Source organism: Periplaneta americana, chromosome 16 (assembly GCF_040183065.1).
Source record: "Periplaneta americana isolate PAMFEO1 chromosome 16, P.americana_PAMFEO1_priV1, whole genome shotgun sequence".
Taxonomy (NCBI): domain Eukaryota; kingdom Metazoa; phylum Arthropoda; class Insecta; order Blattodea; family Blattidae; genus Periplaneta; species Periplaneta americana.
In genome coordinates this window covers 55,038,559-55,061,933 of record NC_091132.1, presented here as the reverse complement: position 1 = coordinate 55,061,933, position 23,375 = coordinate 55,038,559, and the positions used below count along the sequence as shown (strand labels likewise).

General features: G+C 36.7%; 1 protein-coding gene and 1 long non-coding RNA gene across 3 annotated transcripts in view; one reads left to right on the top strand and one right to left on the bottom strand.

Moving 5' to 3' along the window:
• The window catches only part of LOC138716287 (synaptotagmin-C-like), a 29,014-nt gene extending 6,176 nt beyond the window's left edge, over positions 1 to 22,838 (bottom strand). Inside the window, exons 1-3 of one of the 2 annotated variants that reach the window (XM_069849218.1) lie at positions 22,648 to 22,838; positions 7,015 to 7,295; positions 1,104 to 1,454 (exon numbers count right to left, since the gene is read on the bottom strand). In XM_069849218.1, the coding sequence (XP_069705319.1) occupies positions 1,104 to 1,454; positions 7,015 to 7,245 (582 nt within the window). In that variant the 5' untranslated portion in view covers positions 7,246 to 7,295; positions 22,648 to 22,838. Of the gene's footprint in view, positions 1 to 1,103; positions 1,455 to 7,014; positions 7,296 to 13,753; positions 13,890 to 22,647 lie in introns of those variants that run through there. The other variant, XM_069849219.1, reaches the window with a different exon arrangement.
• The window catches only part of LOC138716288 (uncharacterized), a 68,224-nt gene continuing 67,679 nt past the window's right edge, over positions 22,831 to 23,375 (top strand). The window contains exon 1 of the long non-coding RNA XR_011336627.1: positions 22,831 to 23,027. This is a non-coding gene — a long non-coding RNA (uncharacterized lncRNA). The remainder of the gene's footprint in view (positions 23,028 to 23,375) is intronic.

The following is a 23,375-nucleotide window of genomic DNA, read 5'->3' as shown; positions in this document are numbered from 1 at the left end:
AGTAGGCTATATGTAGTAAGTCGTTAGCTCCTGAATCATTTTCAAAGTTGAATTTAAAACTATTAATATAACTGTTTATTATCATGAAATACTTTCTGGAGTTGTTCAGTCAATTCTACTTTTAAGCTTTAAATTGCATAGACGGCAACTTGTTAATTTACAAGGTTTTTGCCGTTAACAAACACAAATACAAGCCAACACATTACACAATGTCAAACCTGTGTTTTGTCCCTGATCACATATACAGATTGATCAGCCTAATACACTTTCAAGACAACAACTTCGATCAAGTTCACTATGCTGCCATCTAGCTACTGCGAAATAAGTCACGCTATAACCCTGATGGAATTGGATGGAGTAATCTTGGCAACAGTACTGCTATCTAGAGGTCGTTACCAAAAAATTCATTTTCGACAGTGGAGATCCTAGTGGTTGTTCTCTTTTTTACGCTGCCATTTCATAACATGGGAATGGCCATTCTGATATACAGGGTGCAAGTAAAATAATCCTGCAGATTTAAAGGGACGGTAGGATAGACGTAAATGAATAGAAAACCTATATATTACATCTGTGATTAAATGTACGGTTAATTAGAAAATTAAGTTGGAAGTTTCAGCAGTCTGGCAACATCGCCGCTGACACACACTTTTTTCTTCTCGTAATACATGTGTAAGAGGTCAACAAATTCAGGTCTGTCTCCCTAGATGAACCACCTCTCACCTGTCTCTCTCACTACAACGTTGTAATCTGGTCGGATTGTCCAGTGGCTTGAAATTAGTGGTTTTTAAATTAAATTTACACGGAAACCGTTCACGCTAATGACATACGCTAAAGGGATAAATGATTCTTTATTAGTTTTTCTATCGATATGGACAATAATCACGATCCTACTCGCAATAGTTACCGAATAAGAGGGTGTTAAACATTTGGGATAAAACTTTTTTTTAAGAAAACTATGAACTTTCCACCAATATGGTACTATTACACTTTTTTGTTACATATAACATGAGCTATTCACTCTGAAAATTTGCAGGATTATTCCACTTCCACTCCGTAACCTATTATATGATCAGGGGTTTTACATGATCTAGGATTTTACTCACCTTCTGTTTCACTCCTGTGATGCCACTAGATATATCTTTCGCTCGCTTCCAGATGTCAGGAGTCTCCAACTCCTCGTTGTCGCCGTAGTCATGCGTAAGCTGCTTGTGAGTAAATTGTGTGTGATCCAGCGGCCAGGTGGCAGCACCGATCACGCGCTTCTTTTTAGACGCGTCCTCAGCGTAAATAGTGAACACTAGGAAGTTACTCGCACTGAGAATTGCTTCAAGTGGTGTCCCTTTTTTCACAATTGGGCAATTGGCGATTTCGAAACTGAAATCTTGGTTGTACACCGGCCATGATTCCGGTTTGGTCTCTGTTTCAAACTTCTCTCTTCCAGGAAACAGTTTTACCTGTACATAAACGTCAAAATTAACATTTATTTATAAAACCATATGAAAATTAATATCTATGGTATCAAACCGATCATTAAATCTTTGAAAACTAAAAAATATATACCAACAGAAATACTTATGTATGGCACAAATTAGTTATTTGAATTAATTAGATATTTATTTGACTAATCAACATTCCCATGAGCCAACACGACTATAAAGAAGAAGTACACACTATCAAATACATACAGTACAGTAGCATAGGAAAATTGATACAACCCCAACACAATAGACAGCATCATAAAAAAGACTAAACGCAAACAAAGAAACGCAACACAAACACAAGAAATGCACCACACTAACATAAGAAAATAAAACACACGTACAAGATTGCGTCATATATATTGCAGTTTCGCCCATGTATATTTCGCCCACACGCTGAATTGCCTACACATATTTATGTCATGCGTTATGAGATCGAAATGTTCAATTTATTTTTGATAAATTTAATGGCAGGATCCTTAACTTGCCGTTATTTTTCCCGTCTCTACGAGTGTGGTTCATGGCCAAGAAGAGTAGACCTCCTACTTCGTTTGAGATTATGCAGAGTGCGCCAAAGGCGGTGGATTTGCTTTACACTCATGATGATGATGATGATGATGATGATGATGATGATGATGATAGGCTTATATATAATTTATAAGACAAACTGCTCTTGATAAATTGGATGATTAATTCACTTGAGATATAGTATGTTAATATCCTAATAGGAAAATACATGTGGGTTACAAGACATAAAATGTTGAATAGCAAAATCATACTATATGGCATACAGATACAAATGATTAAGTAATATATCAAGATAATGAAAAGGGGGAAAAAAAGAAGAGAGAGGAGGAAAAAAATAACAACTTGGTCATTTCAGACTACTTAGGGACTTCCGCAAGAGTCTAGTTCTGTTCAATAAAAACATTTCTAAGTAGTGTACTTAAAAGATTTTAGACTCCGACTGCTCCTGATTTCCTGTGACAAGGAATTCCAGGAACGGGCTGTGTGTATTGTGAAGAAAGCAGAGTGGAGAGATGTTTGATGGAATGGAATTGATAGAACAAGGTTATGCTGTGAACGTGTATCACGGTTGTGGTGGGATGCTAAAAGTGTGAAGCGAGGAACTAGGTAAATAGGTGTGGAATTATTTAAAATCTGATACAGCAAACAGAGTGAACGAACTGAACGTCCCTCTCTGAGGAGAGGAGAAGGGGAAACCCGGTGTCGGCACGTAGCCTACTCCTGTCGAATAGCATCAAGGGGGCCGCCAGGCTTTAAAGTCCCCATGGAAGTAAAGCAAGTTCAACATGAGTGCGCCATTTTGAAAATCTTGAATTAGCTTAACGACTACGTAGCCTGACTTCCACACTGTAGACTGTGGTTCAAATCGCGACGAATTCAGGTGGAATTTATCATTAAGTAAATATTAAAAAACGAATCAGATTTTCAAAAGGGCGCAGTCATGTCGAACTTTCTTTACTTATATGTTAGATACATCAGTCCAGTAATCGATTGCGTAAAGCTCTTCATCTCCCGATGTTCAGTCTCCAGCTTTCTCTATCCGGCTTGTTCAAACCTCTCTCATCATCTCATTAACTCCCTCTATCCAGCTTTTCCTTCGTTGTCTTCTCCTCAGCGGTTCCCACTGTAGAACTTATTTTTTTCGATAAATGTTCTTCACCCATGCGTCATTATGTATTTTCTCACCACTGATTCCAATTGAATTCGTCGTGATTCAGGTTGTGGAAACCAGGCTGTGTAGTCATTAAGCTAACCCCGAAGCTCTAAAAAGCTGTATCTATTTGCTCTTACATTGCTATTGATAATGAAACTGTTATCACTTATCAGCCTAAGTAACTAATTTCCGACGTGCTATCAGATTGAGTCGACGATTCTGAAAACTTCTACGGAATAGTTCTCATTGAATATAATGCTTGTCTTTCAACCTAAAAGCCACCGGGTAGCTCAGTCGGCTAAGGCACTTGCCTGCCGATCCGGAGTTGCGATCGGGTGCAGGTTCGATTCCCGCTTGGGCTGATTACCTGTTTGGGTTTTTTCCGAGATTTTCCCAAACAATAAGGCGAATGTCAGGTAATCTATGGCGAATCTTCGCCCCTCATCTCGCCAAATACCATCTCGCTATCACCATTTCCATCGACGCTAAATAACCGAGTAGTTGATACAGCGACGTTAAATAACCAAGTAAAAAAAATTCAACCTAAACGTACGGTCACCGGTAAGCTAGGTAATATGCTGTGCAACTTTTCTACTGCAACTATAGAAGTTATGCGTCGTGTTCACACATAAGCCACACAGAAGATTAATAAAAATTTGTCTAACCAAAAATATGGATTACCCAATAAATTTAATTTATACAGATTTTAAAGTATTAATTATTGAAGAAATTTATGAATATAGTTTACTAACTTACTACCACAGAAATCAAATAAAACATAAATATAATCGACATGAATATCGTACTCGAACACAAATGTCTAACTTTCCCATTAACTGAGCCTAGATGTCTTACAAATGCAGCTCTTAAACATGGTGCTAGTTTCGGCCCAAGACTTTATAATAAAATTACAAACCATTTTTCAAATTTGAAATATTTTAAAATTGAAGCTTTTAAAAAAGAAATTTATAAAATTATTCATGATATATAATTTTAACAAATGTGTGTATTTTTTTACCTTTTATTTCTGTCGATTATATTCATGTTTTTATTGAATATTACTGGCTTCTGTCTGATTGACAATTTATATTAAATGTGTTTTTTCTCTTTTTTGTGTGTTATTTATTGGTTTGAATTAAGTTACTTACTGTATTTACTAAACTGTCCTAAATTTTATGTTATATTACTGACTAAGGCCACACCGTACACGAGCCTGGCTCTTACGGTAGTGGCTAGAAACATTTGTTTTATAATTTTAATCTGTACTCACTAACTAGCTAGTTAAATAAATAAATAAAAGATTAAAAATAGCGTGCAGAGTGCTACTTTTCGTGTTGCGCAACCGAACGCTGCAAATGTTGCGAGTCTGTTCATATGCAAGGCTGTACCGAAAGTGGAAATGCTTATATAAAAGGTGAGATTTCCCTCACTCCAAATTTAAGTACTAAGATTTATTTCAAATCACCCGTCCTCAAGTGAGATTGACCACTGGGATCCGGAATTAACAAACATAAAAGATAAAGGAAAATGAAACGAGCAAAATAATGATTCGATTTGTACATTAAAACAAAAATTTACGTGTTAACATATAGATGATAGTGTAGAATTTGAAGAGAGGCCTTCAGAATTTCCATCACAATCTTCTGAACCTCATAAAAGGGAATTTTAAAGGATTTAAGGATATTACATGTAAATTTTGGTAAACAACCCCCGCTCCAAATAGTAAGCCTGTAACATCCCAGTTGTAAAGCGAAATGCCATATTTCAGTAATGTCAATTGATGCCCATAGGAGCAAGCGCGCGCTTTAGAGCTCAGGAGAGACTGAGCGCTTTACAGCGGAAAGGAAAGAGACACACGAAAGAGGTAGTATATCCCGCTTGGTCGAGCTATATTCAGGGATGGCCAGCACTTATTCAATAGATAAAGGGAAGAGAACTTATTAAAACTGTATCCATGTTAATTTTTAGATTTGTCTGAGAAATATAAGTGCACTATAAGAATGTAAGTTTTAATTTTAATGCTCATTTTTCACAAGTTTGATTTTTTATTCAAAAGAAATATTTTCTCAACTTTTTTTTTATAGAAAAGTGAAATTTTCAGATATAGGCCTATTTATTTAGTAGCCTTACAGAACGTTTTCGTAAATCTAATATACCGTAAATACGTATTACTGAAGATAGTGTATGGCTGTGAAACTTGGACTCTCACTTTGAGAGAGGAACAGAGATTGAGGGTTTTTGAGAATAAGGTTCTTAGGAAAATATTTGGGGCTAAAAGGGATGAAGTTACAGGAGAATGGAGAAAGTTACACAACGTAGAGCTGCACGCATTATATCCTTATATATAATTAGGAACATTAAATCCAGACATCTGAGATGGGCAGGGCATGTAGCACGTATGGGAGAATCCAGAAATGCATATAGAGTGTTAGTTGGGAGGCCAGAGGGGAAAAGACCTTTGGGAAGGCGGAGACGTAGATGAGAAGATAATATTAAAATGGATTTGAGGGAGGTGGGATATGATGATAGAGACTGGATTAATCTTACCCAGGATAGGGACCAATGGCGGGCTTATGTGAGGGCGGCAATGAACCTCCGGGTTCCTTAAAAGCCAGTAAGTAATAAGTGTATTGAAAATTTTTAAAAATATTCGCATGGAAATTGTTTGTAAGAAAATGAATTAACAAAACAACTACTGTTACATCATAAGCAAAAGATACGTGCCCATGTGTTGTAAAAATGTCAGCTCTATAACTTCAGCACATTTCGAGAAAATAATTTAATATTCTGATGTTAGGAAATTGTGCACCAATATCACCTTAAAAGCATAATGCGATAAGAGCTTTATTATGGAATATTAGTTACACTTAAAACATATACCGCACCTAGGTAACTTTGCTTTGTACTGTAATATTGTTTTGATTGGTTTATTGAATACTTTTATAAGGCCAAAGGTACCATCAATATCAATTCCAACTTATCATGTCATACTCAATCTCTTTTTTTGGGACATCACTTTCTTTTTGATTGATGTATTTCATCCATTTAGTAGGCTACAGTATAGTTCTACTATGGAGTTTATGTGAATATTTCTTGATCTAAATGAGGGGTTGGAAAGCAATGGTGGATCGTTAATGTTTAGGTGAGGGGTTTGGACTTTTTCCATTGCTGGTTGTCACAATAAAAAATTAAGACACAACGTTTCGAAGGGTGGTTCTCCCTTCGTCTTCAGGTGGAAGGAAGGAGAGAAGAGAAAAAACCTACTGTTGGGATCGTTACGTACAGCTATTCATACATAATACAGAATAGCTGTACGTTACGATCCCAACAGTAGGTTTTTTCTCTTCTCTCCTTCCTTCCACCTGAAGACGAAGGGAGAACCACCCTTCGAAACGTTGTGTCTTAATTTTTTATTGTGACAACCAGCAATGGAAAAAGTCCAAACCCCTCACCTAAACATGAATATTTCTTCTTAACTCTTCATTATGTTATTAACATTTAAAACACAACTGCAATATTAAGAAATTTGTATTAGTACTTTTGTTTTACAGACAGTATAGATAATATCAAACAGAAAGAAGCCATATAAAAATAACGACATAAAATTTCACGTTCCGTTTGAAGTTTGTGCACCACTGTTTTCTTAATCCAACAGGCTGTTTATTCATATACAGTACACAACCCTTCCTCTTTTCATACTTAGCGCTTGATGCCCGCGCACGAAGTCAAGGTCAGAAAAATTCGCTTGCTTTGACATCACTGCCATATTTTTCACTGAGATATGGAAGACAAGGTACATATTTAGCTCGCTTGTCATCATTTACCTTATTTAATATGGTAGGTTTGCTACTATACCTTGACAGTGTACCCCCCGGCCGCGGTGCGCCCCACCTTGGCGGGCAGGTGCCTGGCTCCCAGCACCCGCACCTCCAGCTTGGTGGTGCCCTTGGTGTAGCCCACTCTGAATCCCACGGTGGGCACAGGGTCGAGCGAATCGTCTCGCTTCACGCTGGTTTCGGACCCTTTCCTAGTGCTGCCCTTGTAACCAATTATGTTTTTGATTGACGTAATAGCACTGACCGCCATTATTGAAGACTAGTGTGGGCCGGCCAACGTGTTTCAATGATCGTGCAGGCCTGAAAAACAACCGATAGCTGTAGTATTTTACTGCTATTTCTTTCATCAGTGGGGAGCACAGAAAGTCATGGCTAGAGACAGTCAAAATTCGTGGCTCGCAAAATCGCGAAAAACCTAAAAACCAAATAAACATAGTTTAAAATATGGTTCACATTAAAAATATCACATAATTACACGTTTCAATTCGCGAAACACTCGCGAAAAATCGCAAAAATCCTATGACTCGCGAATTTAGCATATTTTCTGTCGTTATTCACAAAAAGACGCAATTTTTCAGAAGTTAATAAATACATTATCTAAATTTAGAAACTTTAGAAGTTCTGTTTGAAAAAGGCACATAATTAATTATAATTAAAAATAGTCCTGGACTTTCAGTTCGAGAAGGTTTGCTGTCGTTACGTGAAGATCACAGTGATTTTGTGGACGGAGCACTCCAAGGAATATTGGTTCCCGTTTCTAATGTTGACTGTGAACTTCTTTTCACAGTTCTCGTGTGTGCTAACAAATAGAAGAACAAACCTTACAATGATAAACTTAGAACTGTTTTCTGCGTACAACTTTGAATGTTAAATAATGTTAAGTATCTTAGAATTGTTGTCAACGTAAAACTTTGAATATATAATTGAGGGGCTTAGAACAAAAAGCAGGTAAGTGACGGAAACCTAGTTTTGAGGAAATTACAGTTAAAGTTCTACATGCAATGAAATATTATACACTAGTTTGGTGAAGTGATGCCCATATAGCAGCACTGCACAGTGTGATCTCTTACCTGATTTTATCCCAAAGAAACATCCTTTTGGGCTATCACAACATCCACTTACCTCATTTTTTTTTAATAATGTCACTTACCTGCTTTTTATTCTAAGCCCCTCAATTGTAATTGTCAGTTATCTTAAACAACACAATAATTTAATAAAATAGGGTGAAAATTTAAGGTTTACTCAAGAAATGTTCGTTTTCAATCAAGAATGTTTATCCTTTTTAACCAAGAATTTTAGTCCCTTTTATTCATGAATTTTGACTGTCTCTAGTCATGGCTGTCAGATAACCATATGGAGAATATTCAAATTTTTGCAGAGCATTAATTTTAATAACATAATTAAGATCAGAACTTAAAAATTAGGAAATCTGACGACTGAAATAAATTAAGAACTAAAACAAGATTTCCCATTCTTCCTTACGATTGCCATATGTTTCGAAAATCGGGGAAAGTCCTGGGTTTTAGCGACAGAAAAATGTCTCTTCCGCCGTCCGGTTGAATAAAAGTTCGGTACCATAATATGATAAAATTTACAAGGGAACTGTCAAGTTATTATACCTAACAACAAAATGAAGTACAATCTATGTCTACTACTAAGTTATCATTTCCGATCTCGAGTAGGGCTTTATCGTGTCCACCGCGGTGGAGTAACGGTTAGCGCGTCTGGCGGTGAAACCCGCCAACAGCCATGGATGCACGCTAGTGCCTCTCCGAGGGTAAGAAACGCTAGCCCGAGGGTGCACTGTGCTAATGACCGCTGTACTAGGTCATTTAGGCCTATATTAAACTATCAAATTTCTATGTCACAGAAGTTTGATGATATATTTATTATATATATATATATATATATATATATATATATGATAAAATCTTTTACAGTGTAATATAGCATCTTTGATCACATCTATAGTCCCGTCACTCTAATTTCCGGCAGCCAATCGCGTTGCAGGTCGCTACATTTAAACGTGTGCGTCTTGTGATTCGCTTATGAAGACGTTATTCATTTCTTAAGGCTCGATAAATACTTAATATAATCGCCCGCCATTTTGGCTCTTTCGTTGGCGTTCGCAGAAAGCACAAGAAGACGTTATTTGCCGCTCAATTATGTGCTCAATTACAGTGCATTTGATTTATTATCATAGGAGCTACGACATGATAGGTGTGGCAAATAGATTCCTCGTATGGTAGCTCGGCAACGAAAGAACAAAAATGGCGAACGATACTACCTACCTAGACTTTATAGATAGAGCCTTCACTTCCTAAGACGTAAGCAAAGAGGAGGAGTCACGCCGGAAATAACAGCGTCGCGACTATAGCTGTGACATAGTTCTGTGATAAAAGTTATGGTCATCATCATACCTTTGATAAAATCTGTGACTGAGAAGAAAGAAAATGGCGGACATTAAATAGGCCTAAGCCTACACATGGTCTGTGAAAACCAGTAAACTTATAATATCACATTATGAGTCGCATGAAATGTTTCATCATCCATTATTAAATATTTAGTACATGTAGAATTTCGCATCTTCACACTGCAGTTCTCTCAGTAGAGTTTGATGGATTCCTTTTGTATCTTTTCTCCCTATTCCAATCTCTAACCCAAATCGTCGTCTTAGAGTGTAAATCTGCTAACTCACAAAAATGAAATTTTACAGGAGAAACAAAAACTGAGTATAAATTAACTCTGAAACTTCACCACCTGTACTTTGGAGTTAATTTATACTCAGTCTTTTGTTTCCCTTGTAAATTTCCTTTTTGTTAGTTAGCAGGTTTACACTCTAAGCCGACGAAATACATTTTTTCTTATATTTCTTCTTTAGTATGAATGCAATAACCATTACTGCATATTCTACAGTTACAACAAGCACAGAACTGTTGTGGGTCCATTATTAGAACTGTGATGAAAGATATGATAAAAGCATATATATTTCATAAAAAATGTTACCATATTCTGTGACAAAGAAATTTGATAGTGTAATATAGGCCTTAGCGTCGATGATATTGGTGATAGCGAGGTGGTATTTGGCGAGATGAGGTCGAGGATTCGCCATACATTATCTGACATTCGCCACACGGTTGGGGAAAAGCTCGGAAAAAATCCAACAAGGTAATCAGCCCAAGCAAAAATCGAACTCGCGCCCGAGCACAACCCCAGATCGACAGGAAAGCGTCTTAGCCGACTGAGCTATGCCGGTGGCTATAATTGGTTTTATTAATGTTACTTATACTGTATGTATATATGTTAATTCCAATTTTCCTCAATATGCTTCTTAATACTACTTGGCATACATGATAATATTATGTGTCTTTGCCAATTCCTGTAAGCCTGTGCTCGACAAGGTCTCTTTCACTTTCTCAAACAAAACATTTTTGTTGGGTCTTTCAAAGTCTCTCGCAGATTACACATCTATCCTCCCATTCAGCGAAAATTACCATCAGTTTCAAGTCTGTAAGATGTGACATCCGTCATCAGATAAGGCAAGCAAACCGTGGGCTGACTTTTTAATGGAGATACATATGTTAGCAGAATCTCCAAGAAGCGAAACTGTAGCGGGATTCCGCATAACAACCCGTCACTACTCTTTGGCACAAAATCTACATCGCTTCAACATCACCGAATATTCAAACTTATTTAGTTGGCTACTTAAAGGGTTCAGAGCCATAGTGGGCCAAGCGCCATTTATTAAAAACGGAGAAGGTTAAAGTTAAGTGAATACCATAGTTTAATGAAGATTGACATATCATTTAGTTTTAATGTGTATACTTTATATTACTTGCTATAATGTTTCCATTGAATTATTGTAATAACTTCATTTTAATCATTGTTTTCTACGGTTTTAGTAAATGGCGCTTGGCCCACCATGGTTATGAATCCTTCATTTAGCGTCGATGGAATTGATAATAGAGAGATGGTATTTGGCAAGATGTGATCGAGGATTCGCCATATATTACCTGATATTCGCCTTATAGTTAGGTGAAAGCTCGGAAAAAATCCAATCAGGTAATCACTCAAAGCGGGAATCGAACCCACGCCCGAGCGTAACTATGGAGCAGAAGGCAAGCACCTTTGTCGACTGAGCTACGCCGGTGGCCATCTACAAACTGCATGCTATGCAACATGGAGGTTGTAATGAATTGGGATCACTCTATCATTCCACCACAGTCCAGTATATACAGTCACGAAGCTCAATACGTAGTAAATATGCATCCATAGATAGTTGATAACCACTAGGATCGCTACTATCGCCTCATTACAGACAATGCGAAATAGTACCGGCACTGTCTATTGTTCCTAGCACCCTCACAACTAAACCTTCGTGACTGTATATACTAGACTGTGATTCCACCAACACTCCCCAGTAGTAAAAAATAAGCTGGGGTGAAATCTTAGGGATGGTACAGGTTTCCGATGCTGATAGACCTTCGTAGACCTGAGGATGACTACGAGGTACTCGAAAACGTTTGTCATTATATGAGTTAACTAAATGATGGCTATTTCAGTCCATTAATAAGTAGATAAGTTTATAGACTGATTGTTATGCCATTCATTTATTTTGTATCTATTTTATGGTGAATAAAAATGTTTAATTTCGTTATAAAAACTTGGTTAATTTCGGTGTTATCTCGCACAAAAAAAAACAAAAAAACAAATTCGGTGTTATTTCGCATTTAAAAAATATAACTTTTTGACTCTCGTCGTGTAAAATACATTACTGAATAATTATTCTACAAAGCCTACAAGTCTGTCAAGAAAATCTTTTAAGAATCTTTCTATATTTTAACAACAATTACAGTTTTTTACCTACACTTATCTGTTGTGTAGAAAAATTAGTTTAACAGTCCCATAGGCCCATACTTTGCGTGAATAATATAAACAAATAGACATCACAAAACTTTCAGGCTATTTCTACCTTATATTTAAAAATAAAGCCACTCGAAATTTGGTTTGAATATTAGATTCAAAATTCTGTATTGAAATAGGTTCTAGAAATTAAATTAAATATTTTGTACATAAATACTGGGTGTTCATTTCAAAGTGTGTCATGACGTCACTGTTGTTGGGTCACCGATTTGAAGCGAGTTTCAGTTTATATGTTAGAGAAGTTGCCTATTATTTAAGGCGTTCTTCAATCTGAACTTGAGAATGCGTACGGCATAACTTGAACGTCGTAGCAACAGATGGCGGTCTGTACGGTCTGTGTGCTACCATAACCTCTTTCGAACTGTGTTTTGCGCCGGCAAGTCGTACGCAGGGTATTTGTTATCATCGGTTGCGTATGGTAACATTCCACAACACAAATCAAATGCTCCGTGTCCATGTTGACCGTCGAAATTAATGTCAACAAATACGTAAGTATTCGTCTTAACCCTCTCCCCATATCTCGACAGTACGTATTTCCAAACAGTTCACATTCCTGCCACTACCGGCGTTACCGTACGTATCGGCACGTACTCTTCAGAATGAACGCCGTACTTGCTAGCCAACTTCTCTGCCTCTTAGATTATACACCTGAGCTGCGGAAGTGTAGGAAGATTGAATTCTCTAGGCTCATCAGCTAGCCACATGACGGCATGCAGCGAGCCAAGACACATTTTGAACTGAACACCCAGTAGTGCAAAACAGATTATGTTTTAATCAAATATTAAAGAAAATTTCACTACCTAATTAAAACAAAATCGTAAATCAATCTAAGTCCAATCACTGCCTTCAACAAAGCTTATTGTATTAATTCACGCACATATTTTTGTGACTTTCAATAAATATATAGCCTATTTTGGTTACTTTAAATTAAAATGTCGTAAAAAATGAAAAAAAATCTTTAAAATCAATACTTTTGAATAAATTAGCATTAAAAAAACATTTCACGCATACTCAAAATTTTGTGTTATTTCCCGAGCTTAAACTTACTTTATTTTGACCCGGAAGGAATTGAAACATAAAATTTTGCTTTTATCACCTGAAAACCCGTATTTCGCGAAAAGTAAGTACCTACCTCTATTCAAAACACAATTGAAACACCCAAAAACACTATCATAGAGAAAAGTAAGTATCTCTATTCAAAACACAACTGAAACACCCAAAAACACTATCATAACTATAGGCTTGTAATGTTGGGGACCGATAGGGTGCGTTACGGTGGTTTCGAGTTGACTATCCGTTCACCAGTCAGTACTCTAGCATGCATAAACAGTGTACCTGCTGTATAATAATTCCGAAAGTTAAAGGTTCTCAGGCAAATATTTTTGCAGCGGAATTCGGTGAGTGTTTTGAAGTGAATGACGGGAACATTACATGTAAATTCTGTAATACAAACATACGAGGTGACAAGCGATATTATTAAACAGAGACATTGTAGCACAAGATAATAAAGGAGGAAACTCAAATGCACGAATAATTATATGAGAATTTCATTCTTCTGCACATAATGAAAGGTACGTAAACGTATATATTTGTAATGCTATGTAGCGTATATTTACTTTTAGAGCTGGCCAGATTTGTTTATGTGCACCTTGTTATTCCCGCAATCGATCGAAGAACCAAGTCAATGTCCTCGTACTAGCTCACGTCCCCGGCCTATGTACCACGCTGCAGTCAATAATTTATCATCAGTCCCCAACATTACAAGCCTATCATAACTAAATTAGTATAAAAGAGACATTCAAAAATAAGTTTAATATTTTTAATTATAAAAATACCTGCTAGAATCCTCTGTATTAAACTTTGAATGAAAATAAGTCTTCAATAATAATGTGTACTAGTTGTTCACATTGGACTACGTAGCAATAAGGTACAAACCACGTAATAAGCACAAATGCTTACAGCGCTGTGACTCATGTCAGCGGCGGACGGGTCTGAGTGGCAGTCGGGCCACATCCGTGGCAATTGTAATCCTTAATTGCTCTTGTGCAGGGAGACTTTTTAGTGTTGAGTGCAATACAAAAGCGGCATTTAATAGTTCATACAGAAGCAAGAAGAAAGAGGCCCAGTTATCTTCACGGCGCTGTACTCACATATAGGCTATTATACCCAGTAGTGTGGGCGTAAACTTCACGTGAGCAAAAAACCAAATTAATTCCTCATACAATATAAATAATTTAAACTTCGTTAATAGTCAAAGAAGTACTTACAACTGCTTACTACAGTGACAAGTTTGTATATTCGTATTTATCGAATGAGACCTACGAAATCAGATCTGTGCAAACATTATTACAGTATAAAAACAGACATGGAACGTATAACAGGCAGTTATCTTAATTCGGATAAGAAAAAATCCGAATAATACGGAGGGTGACAGCGTTATGTAGTTTTTGATCTTGTAATTTTAAAGAGACAAAGGTCGGAATCAGTAATGTAGAAAGACGTTTTTATTCATAATACTGGGTGTTCATTTCAAAGTGTGTCATGACGTCACTGTTGTGAGTCAGCGATTTGAAGCGAGTTTCAGCTTTTATGTCAGAGAAGTTGGTTGAGTGCACCTGGTTGAGTGTTAGAGAAGGCCGTATGGCCTTAACTCTGCCAGGTTAAATAAATCATTATTATTATTATTATTATTATTATTATTATTATTATTATTATTATTAATCAAGGCGTTCAATCTGAACTTGAGAACGTGTACGGTATAACTTGAACGTCGCAGCAACAGATGGCGGGCTGTGCGGTCTGTGTGCTACCATAACCTCTTTCGAACTGTGTTTTGCTCGGGCAAGTCGTACGCAGGGTATTTGTTATCGGTTGCGTACGGCAACATTCCACAATACAAATCAAATGCTCCATGTTCATGTTGACCGTCGAAGTTAATGTCAACAAATACTGTACGTAAGTATCTACTCTCTCCATATATCCCGACAGTAAGAAAAAAACTCACCTCAGTACGTGTTTCCAAACAGTTCACATTCCTGCCACTACAGGTGTTACCGTACGTATCTGTAAGTACTCTTCAGAATGAACGCCGTACTTGCTAGGCAACTTCTCTGGCACATAAGTAATACGCCTCTGTGGAAGTGTAGGAAGATTGAATTCTCTAGGCTCAATGATTAGCCACATGACGGCAAACAGCGAGCCATGACACACTTTGAACTGAACACGCAGTATATGCCATAGAAGCCTACAGTATGTAACTGCAATTTCTTAAAAAATACAAAGACTCTACAAGGAGCGGATATTAACTCAGATCATGTCCTGCTGATAGGCGAAGTAGGTATTCGTCTGAAGAATATACGAGGAAGAAGGTGAAGTAGAAATTGAACATGGAAAAACTGAAGAACGAAGCAAATTTTCAAGAGATAACCGCTACACTAGAATTACAGCTCATCATAGTAATGAGTAGCGGGCGTATGTTGACGACCTAAAAATCTACTTAAAATGATCATTAAAATGCCCTTAAACTAATGAAAAAATGACTTGGAATTAAAAGAAAATGACATTTAAAAATTATTCATCGTACTCGCACCACAACTTCTTAAAAATTAGTCACCTTGTTTCAATGACTGCCCTGCAAATCTCGGATAGAGGAGGCAACTTCCTGGAATTTAGCTAAGATAAAGGAAAAGAACATCCAACAAAATGAAGGTTTTAAGGGAAAACTATAGAGTTTAATCAGGGTTTACAATGTGTTTCAATCAGGAGTGGTCCATGTCAATGCCTTCGTCTCCTCCTCCTTCCGCGCTTCACTTTTGCTACCAGATCTTCGAGATGAGGGAGTGTGAATGACAAAACAAATTGTGGGCGCAGCGTGCATTCTTGCAATCTTTGTGTTAAAAATACTGTCTATTACAGTAGACATCCCTTCCGAACCATGTTGAGGACACAAAGTCCTGTCCAGAACATGGTGAAAGTTTCTTCCCTTCCAAACATAAATTCTAAAGACACCCTCATACCGACAAAAGAACAGTAGCGGTCAAGGCCCTCACTTAAACTAAGCTGTTGTCAAGCATTTTATATTACTTCCGTTGTGTGAAGTGAAGCCTTCAGTGGAATGAGGGATGGACTTTCGAGTTTGTTCCAAACTATGAAACTCAAACTTCACTGTTATTCACTTATTCAGTAGGTAATTACTACTGACCTGTTTGGTTAGAAAATGATTTAACTGACCTATCGGTAAAGAAGAAAGTAAAATTCATTCCAAATGATCTAGAAGTTCTTCAAAGTATTAAAAATGACCAAAAAATGCCGAAAAAAATATAAAAATGGCCTATTAGTTGAAAAACATAAAAAAATGCAAAAATAAATGCAATATAAGAAATTACTTTTTTACGTCGATATTAACATAGAAAGAATTTCTATATTAATAGGCATCGTCCTAATGTGAAAAATAAGAAGACGACTTTTCATCAACATCCGCCCCCTAGTAATGTGTACTGGACTCGTCTAAAAAGCTGTATACAGACAACAGCAGAAGAAGCAATAGATACATAGAAGATGTGAGAATTAAGAAACCTTGAGTCACAGGGTTCCATACATCAATTTATTTAACAGATGCACAAGGAACCCAGACACATTTCAACATAGCAGATATAAATTCAGGATAATTCAACATGAGAGCTCGTAATGCCTCAATCACGTCAACTTTAACATTGGAAGTGTTGGATGATTGTTTCAAAACTATTACTTTGGAAGTAACGAATGTTACACTGCAATCAGTATCTACTTTTCAAATCCTTCAAGTATTTTGTTGTAACCCTTTCTGTGAGTGCATTAACATTATCAACATTTATCTGTACAATATTTTGCTGGGTTTAACAATTCATTTAAATTTACAAACAATGAATATGAATCATGTAACTCGTAGTTTTCAATTTCCTGAATCACCAGTTTACTAACATGCTTAAATAATTATTATATTTCAGTCTTACTTACTTACTTACTTACTTACTTACTTACTTACTTACTTACTTACTTACTGGCTTTTAAGGAACCCGGAGGTTCATTGCCGCCCTCACATAAGCCCGCCATCGGTCCCTATCCTGAGCAAGATCAATCCAGTCTCTACCATCATATCCCACCTCCCTCAAATCCATTTTATTATTATCTTCCCATCTACGTCTCGATCTCCCCAAAGGTCTTCTTCCCTCCGGCCTCCCAACTAACACTCTATATGCATTTCTGGATTCGCCCATACGTGCTACATGCCCTGCCCATCTCAAACGTCTGGATTTAATGTTCCTAATTATGTCAGGTGCGTGCAGTTCCGTGTTGTGTAACTTTCTCAATTCTCCTGTAACCTCATCCCTCTTAGCTCCAAATATTTTCCTAAGCACCTTATTCTCAAACACCCTTAACCTATGTTCCTCTCTCAAGGTGAGAGTCCAAGTTTCACAACCATAAAAACAACCGGTAATATAACTGTTTTATAAATTCTAACTTTCAGATGTTTTGACAACATTATATTTCAGTCTATAAGTCCAAACTGCAATGGTTAATTAATTTGCCTACCGACTCCTCTATATTACCAGAAATTACCATAGGATTATTAATTCTACACTTCATGTCATTATACGAAAATCTGTGGTCTCTACCTATCTCCACCGTTAACTATGACTCTACTCACGCGCAAGTAAACAAACCTGTACCTGTAGTAAAGTAACAGCAACTCTGTTTCATCGGGCAACAAGTTTCGCTGCCTGCTAATGAGTATACTATTAATGTTAGTAATATCATGGGTAAAAAATTGTACCCATTTAGTCGTCTCCAAGTACACTAACGGTTACGCATGCCACTGGTTAAAAAAACACTGATATAGACTTGTTACTGAAAAAAGTCGCTCTGTAGAGCGAACAAGCTGATCCGTCACACCTTATCGCTTAATCTGTCTCCGGCCGGCGGCACTGTGATTCAAGGCAATGACAGCTGCAGCTGCACTCTTTAACTCCCGCATTCTTCTTCAGCTGATATCAATAACGGAATTACAGACTTGTCTTACTCAGATTTCATCATACATAAAGCACATAGACTCATCCTACGACTGTATTTCGAACTAATCGAGTAATCAAAGTAACACAAATTGAAACAATTCTTTCCGATAAATAACCGAATGGAAACGGTGAGCATTTCCGTAGAAGAACAGTATTTTCCCTGGACCAAAAATACAATATGGCGTTGCTACAAATTAGCGGCGATGTATTAATATTTACCAATCTAACTTTACACTTTCCGAAACACCGACGACTGTACCATCTACAGTAAAATCCCGATTATCCGTCACCCTATTAACCGATTGGTGGATTGTCCGACTGTCTTTCTCTCTCGCAGAAAAAAATATCAAGTACTGTACATTATATTAGTACGAATTTTTTCTACAGAGTGTGTTTTACAAACCTTTACCCTTACGCTTTATGGTCTACTCTTCGAGTGGCCGTACTGTTTAACTTCTATGCAAAATGTCTTCTACAAGTGTCAAAAGAAAACTTGTTGTACTACAGAAAAAAGTGCAAGTATTCAGTGGTTTGGGAAAAGAGAAAATGTGGTTCATCTCACATCACAATACGAGATAGGAATTACAACTGTGCGCGATTTAGGCTAATGAAAAACAAAATATAAACTGTATAAAATTAGTAAATCTACAACATGAGACCTCTACTATTCCTAGCATTCCACAGGCATTCGTCATAAGGAGTTCCCTTGGCCATTAAAAACCCGTCGTTTAAAACCAGACTTAAGTACAATAAATAATGTTTCAATAACTGATTTATCGAAAAATCAAACATAAAAAAACAGACTTAAATTAGTGAACTTCTGATCCACTACCTAGCGTATTAAAAGAAAAGACCATGGAGGAAATTACGAAAATATTATGTACTTAGTTTATGAAAACTTTTTATGGTACGGATTATCCGATTTTTTCAATTAACCGTTCAATTCACCCCCTTCATTACCACGGATAATAGAGATTCTACTGTATTTTACTTTTCTTAGACGTACCACCAGGTTTGCCATGATTTTTTCCGAGTGAAATCGGGATATCAGAAACTTACTTGGGGGAGAGTTGATTAAAACAAGATGGTACGGCAAAACAGGATACCTCATTTATTTCGTAGAAAAATGCTGCCAACTCTCAAATGAGGCATATACCCTTCTTATACGCAAGCTCTTCATTGGGCAGCCATTACTTGGTGAGAATTCGCTCGTGTGTGTATTGTGTGAATCAGAATTTAGAAAGCGCCGTGTTTCGTAGAATATTTCCTTCATTTTAAGGTGTTCATAACGAAGCATTTAACTTCAACAGTCAATAGGCAAGTAGTGGAAATAATTCTATAGTTATTAGTCTTCAATTGTAATTCAGTGTGTTAGTGTCTTATTATGAAAATTCCCCAAGCTCGGTATTAAGTAGGACCAACAATTAATAATGATAGAAGACGAGGTAAGGCAGCAATATTGACCTCTTCACTTTGCAAGAATGGGCTTGCAGTAGCTGTGGAAGCAAGGACAAGAAAAATGATAAAGAAATTAAATTATAAGAAATCGGCAGTAGGCCTAAGCGTGACAATAAGTTTTCTGTGGAAAACAGAAAGGCCAAAAACAATTTTTAAAAGTTAGGTTCACTGGTCCCTTAAACAGCTCTGAGGAGGAGGAGGAAAACGAGGACAAAGATGAGGCATGTATTTATTGCAACGACCTCAATTCAAATTCAAAATCGGAAGAGGGGTGAATCCGGTGTACTCAATGCCAAGAGTGGACTCACGAGGAGTGTGTGGCATAGATCCAGAAGATTGTGATGAATTCATACGGTATGCGATTTTTGTAAATGAACACTTTTCAATTTTATTAATTATAACATTATAATAATTAATAGCAATATAATGTACAAATTGACATAGAAATGATTTGTTTTGTTCATACTCATGTTTTGTGTGCAATTTTTGTGACTTCTCATTAATATCACAATAATTTCAATTGATTTATGTAACTATCCCGTCTTATCCAACCAGTTTGGCAAAACGGGACACTTGCACAACTTTCCATAAACATTATTTTCCTCTTAAAGATTGTGATAAAGAGCAAATTTCCAAATCACTTATTAAAATACATTCCTTAAGGGACTCATAAACAATAATTGTTTCTTATTTCTCTCACGTCAGTGATCTCGAAGATATTAGCTATTTCGCGCTTGTTTTGGCCAACTCTCCCCCTACTTACTTACAAACTGATTTTAAGGAACCCGGAGGCTGCCCTCACAGACATAGGTCCCTATCCTGAGCAAGATTAATCCAGTCCCTACCATAATATCCCACCTCCCTCAAATCCATTTTAACATTATCCTCCCATCTAGGCCTTGGTCTCCCCAAAGGTCTTCTCCCCTCAGGTCTTCCAACTAACACTCTATGTACATTCCTAGATTCACCCATACGTGCTACATGTTCTGCTCATTTCAAACGTCTGGATTTAATGTTCCTAATTATGTCAGGTGAAGAATACAATGCATGCAGTTCTACGTTGTATAACTTTCTCCATTCATTCCTTTTCGCCCGAAATATTTTCCTAAGCACGTTAATCTCGAACACCCTTAACCTCTGTTCCTCTTTCAAAGTGAGAGTCCAAGTTTCACAACCATACAGAACAACCGGTAATATAATTGTTTTATAAATTTTAACTTTCAGATTTTTCGAGAGCAGACTGGATGACAAAAGCTTCTTAACCGAAACTTAAGAACTGTCAAGACTTTATCCTTATGATTTCTAGTCGCTTCTGCAAAGCACCAAAATGCAGTGAGCACCATAATCGTATTTCACTTCTAACAACCACGAATATATTCTAACTATTTACTATCAAATTTACTTTGTAACTTCTGTTTCTTTTTCGAAACCGGAACTCCAGTAGTTTCATATGTGATGATGAATCCATGTTTAAAAATAAATCACTAAACTATGAAACACAATTTAATATGCAATGTCTGTCAATAGTGCAAAATACGATATGAAAAACGCTACCATTTTTGCCACTGAACGCACGTCAGTTTTTTTAACATGCCGCGGTTGATATCGTTTATGGTTTATCTTATATCATTTAAATGGCATACATAAACGAAATAATAATATTTGTTTCATACTGTATTTGTAACAAGCAGAGGGAGGCTACATATTTCTAAAAATTATAGGACTGAGTTTTTATTTAAAAAATTGGCCAAAATATCATTTTTCTGTTATTTTTTTTTTTACTAAAATATTTCTCGAGATATTGCGAAGTTCATAGAAACCGGTTTTTTGCCTCCACGTCTTTTTGAGCTCCAGGAGCGATTTTTATATAGGCCTGTTTCATAAGTCAGTATTGTATCTATTTTCACAAATTTGCCTTTTTCTCCAAACTACATTTTTTATGTTCAAAATTCTCCATGCGCATGCAATTTTCACCAAACTCAATAAAAATATTCGTACGTGTACGTGTATTACAATCTGAGGTCTAACGTTGATACATTTTAAGTATCTTAAAAATTGGGAGCTAAAAATTATTATGTAAATAAAATATATGAATAAATAAATGTCTGATTTTCAAAAATGTATTATACTCAAACTAAACCAGATATAAGTACAGGATGGAAGTGAAATAGCCTTGCAGTTTTCCAGAGCGAATAGCTCATGTTATAAGTAACAAAAAAATATAATATCATATTGGTGGAAAGTTCATAGTTAAAAAAAAAAGTTTTTCCCAAATGTTGAACAATCTCTTATTTGGTAACTATTGCGAGTAGGATCGTGATTTTTGTCCATGTCCATAGGAAATCTAATAAAGACTAATTTATCCCTCTGGCGTATTTTAATAGAGTGAATGGTTTTCGTGTAAATTTAATTAAAAAAAAAACCTGAATTCAAGCCATTGCACGAAGCGAGCGAGAGGCAACGTCTCGGCAGAATGCAACTTACGTACGAAGACTTAGCGACTTCATTAACCTCTTACGTCTGTATCACGAGTAGAGTGTATTGGCGACGATGTTGCCGGAGTGCTCAAACTTGAAACTTAATTTCGTAATTAACCGTGCATTTAATCACAAAACGTAATAGGCCTACAGGTTTTCTATTCATTTACGTATACCCTATCGCCCCTTTCAAGCTGCAAAATTATTTCACTTCCACTTTGTGTGTATATATAGGCCTATATATTTTCTCCATTAATAAAAGTAATAATAAACTACACATCTTTAATTTCTCAAAGTTAAAATATTGCCCGTGAATGTGAGGCCATATGAAAAAAATGAACTTCCTCTGTTTGAATGTAAACATTTTGATTATATGACTAATTTGCATAATTAAAATAAAATTAACTTTGAAACTAGCAGTCCGGATGAGTTCAAAATTTGCACATACCATATTCTTAATACATCTAACAAACAGTTAAAAAAATGGAATAAATCGGAATAAAATTTTAAGAATTTCAAAACTCTGTCCTAATGTCCCTTAAGATCAAATGCTGGGTAACTTTCGGCGTTGGACCTTGGACTCATTTCTCTAGCTTCTTCAAACTCAGACGCTAGATAACCATAACAGTGATAAAGCGTCGTAAAATAACCAGTTAAAAATGAAATATAATAACTACATGCTTAAATATTATATTAGGTTAAAGCTGCAAACTTTATAACTAGAAGAGTACGAGCATTACTTACGTAGTTCTTTCGTTGTTGTCCAGCAACACTATAGTATACCACGTCATGCAATCGCACTTCCCAAGTGTCGAGTTCACTGGGCTGATGAAAGCTCTCAGCCACTTCACCAAGCACTGATCTTTATTATCTGTGATGTCACACGAGCAGAATATCAAAGAGATAATCGTGTCGCAAATACGACGTCATATAGTGTGCCCAGAGCTCCGCCTTTTGTAATTACTGTATAAGTATCTCAATTACAGACCCTAACTGCAGTTGCATTAACCATTGGCAAGAACCACGATAGACAGCTGAACGTCAAAACCAGCTGTTGCTGTAACTAGTTGCTTTCGTAGAAGGTCTTGGCTTGTAAGAAGAGATAAGGTGTGTTTACAAAGCATGTAAGTTGTGCCAGACACGTGAGCTTAGGGCTGTACAGCTCGCGTTACTTCTGTTACAGGAAGTTTTTAATGTTCGAATCTTGACACCAGTTATATTCCGATATTATTTCTTGTTCCTTAATAAAAATTGTAAATTAAGTTTTATTTAACGACGCTCGCAACTGCCGAGGTTTTATCAGTATCGCTGGTATGTTAAAATTTTGTCCCGCAGGAGTTCTTTTACATGCCAGTAAATCTACTGACATGAGCCTGTCGCATTTAAGCACACTTAAATGTCGACTTGGACCGGGATCGAACCCGTAACCTCGGCCACAGTAGGCCAGCACTCTACCGACTGCGTCACCCAGG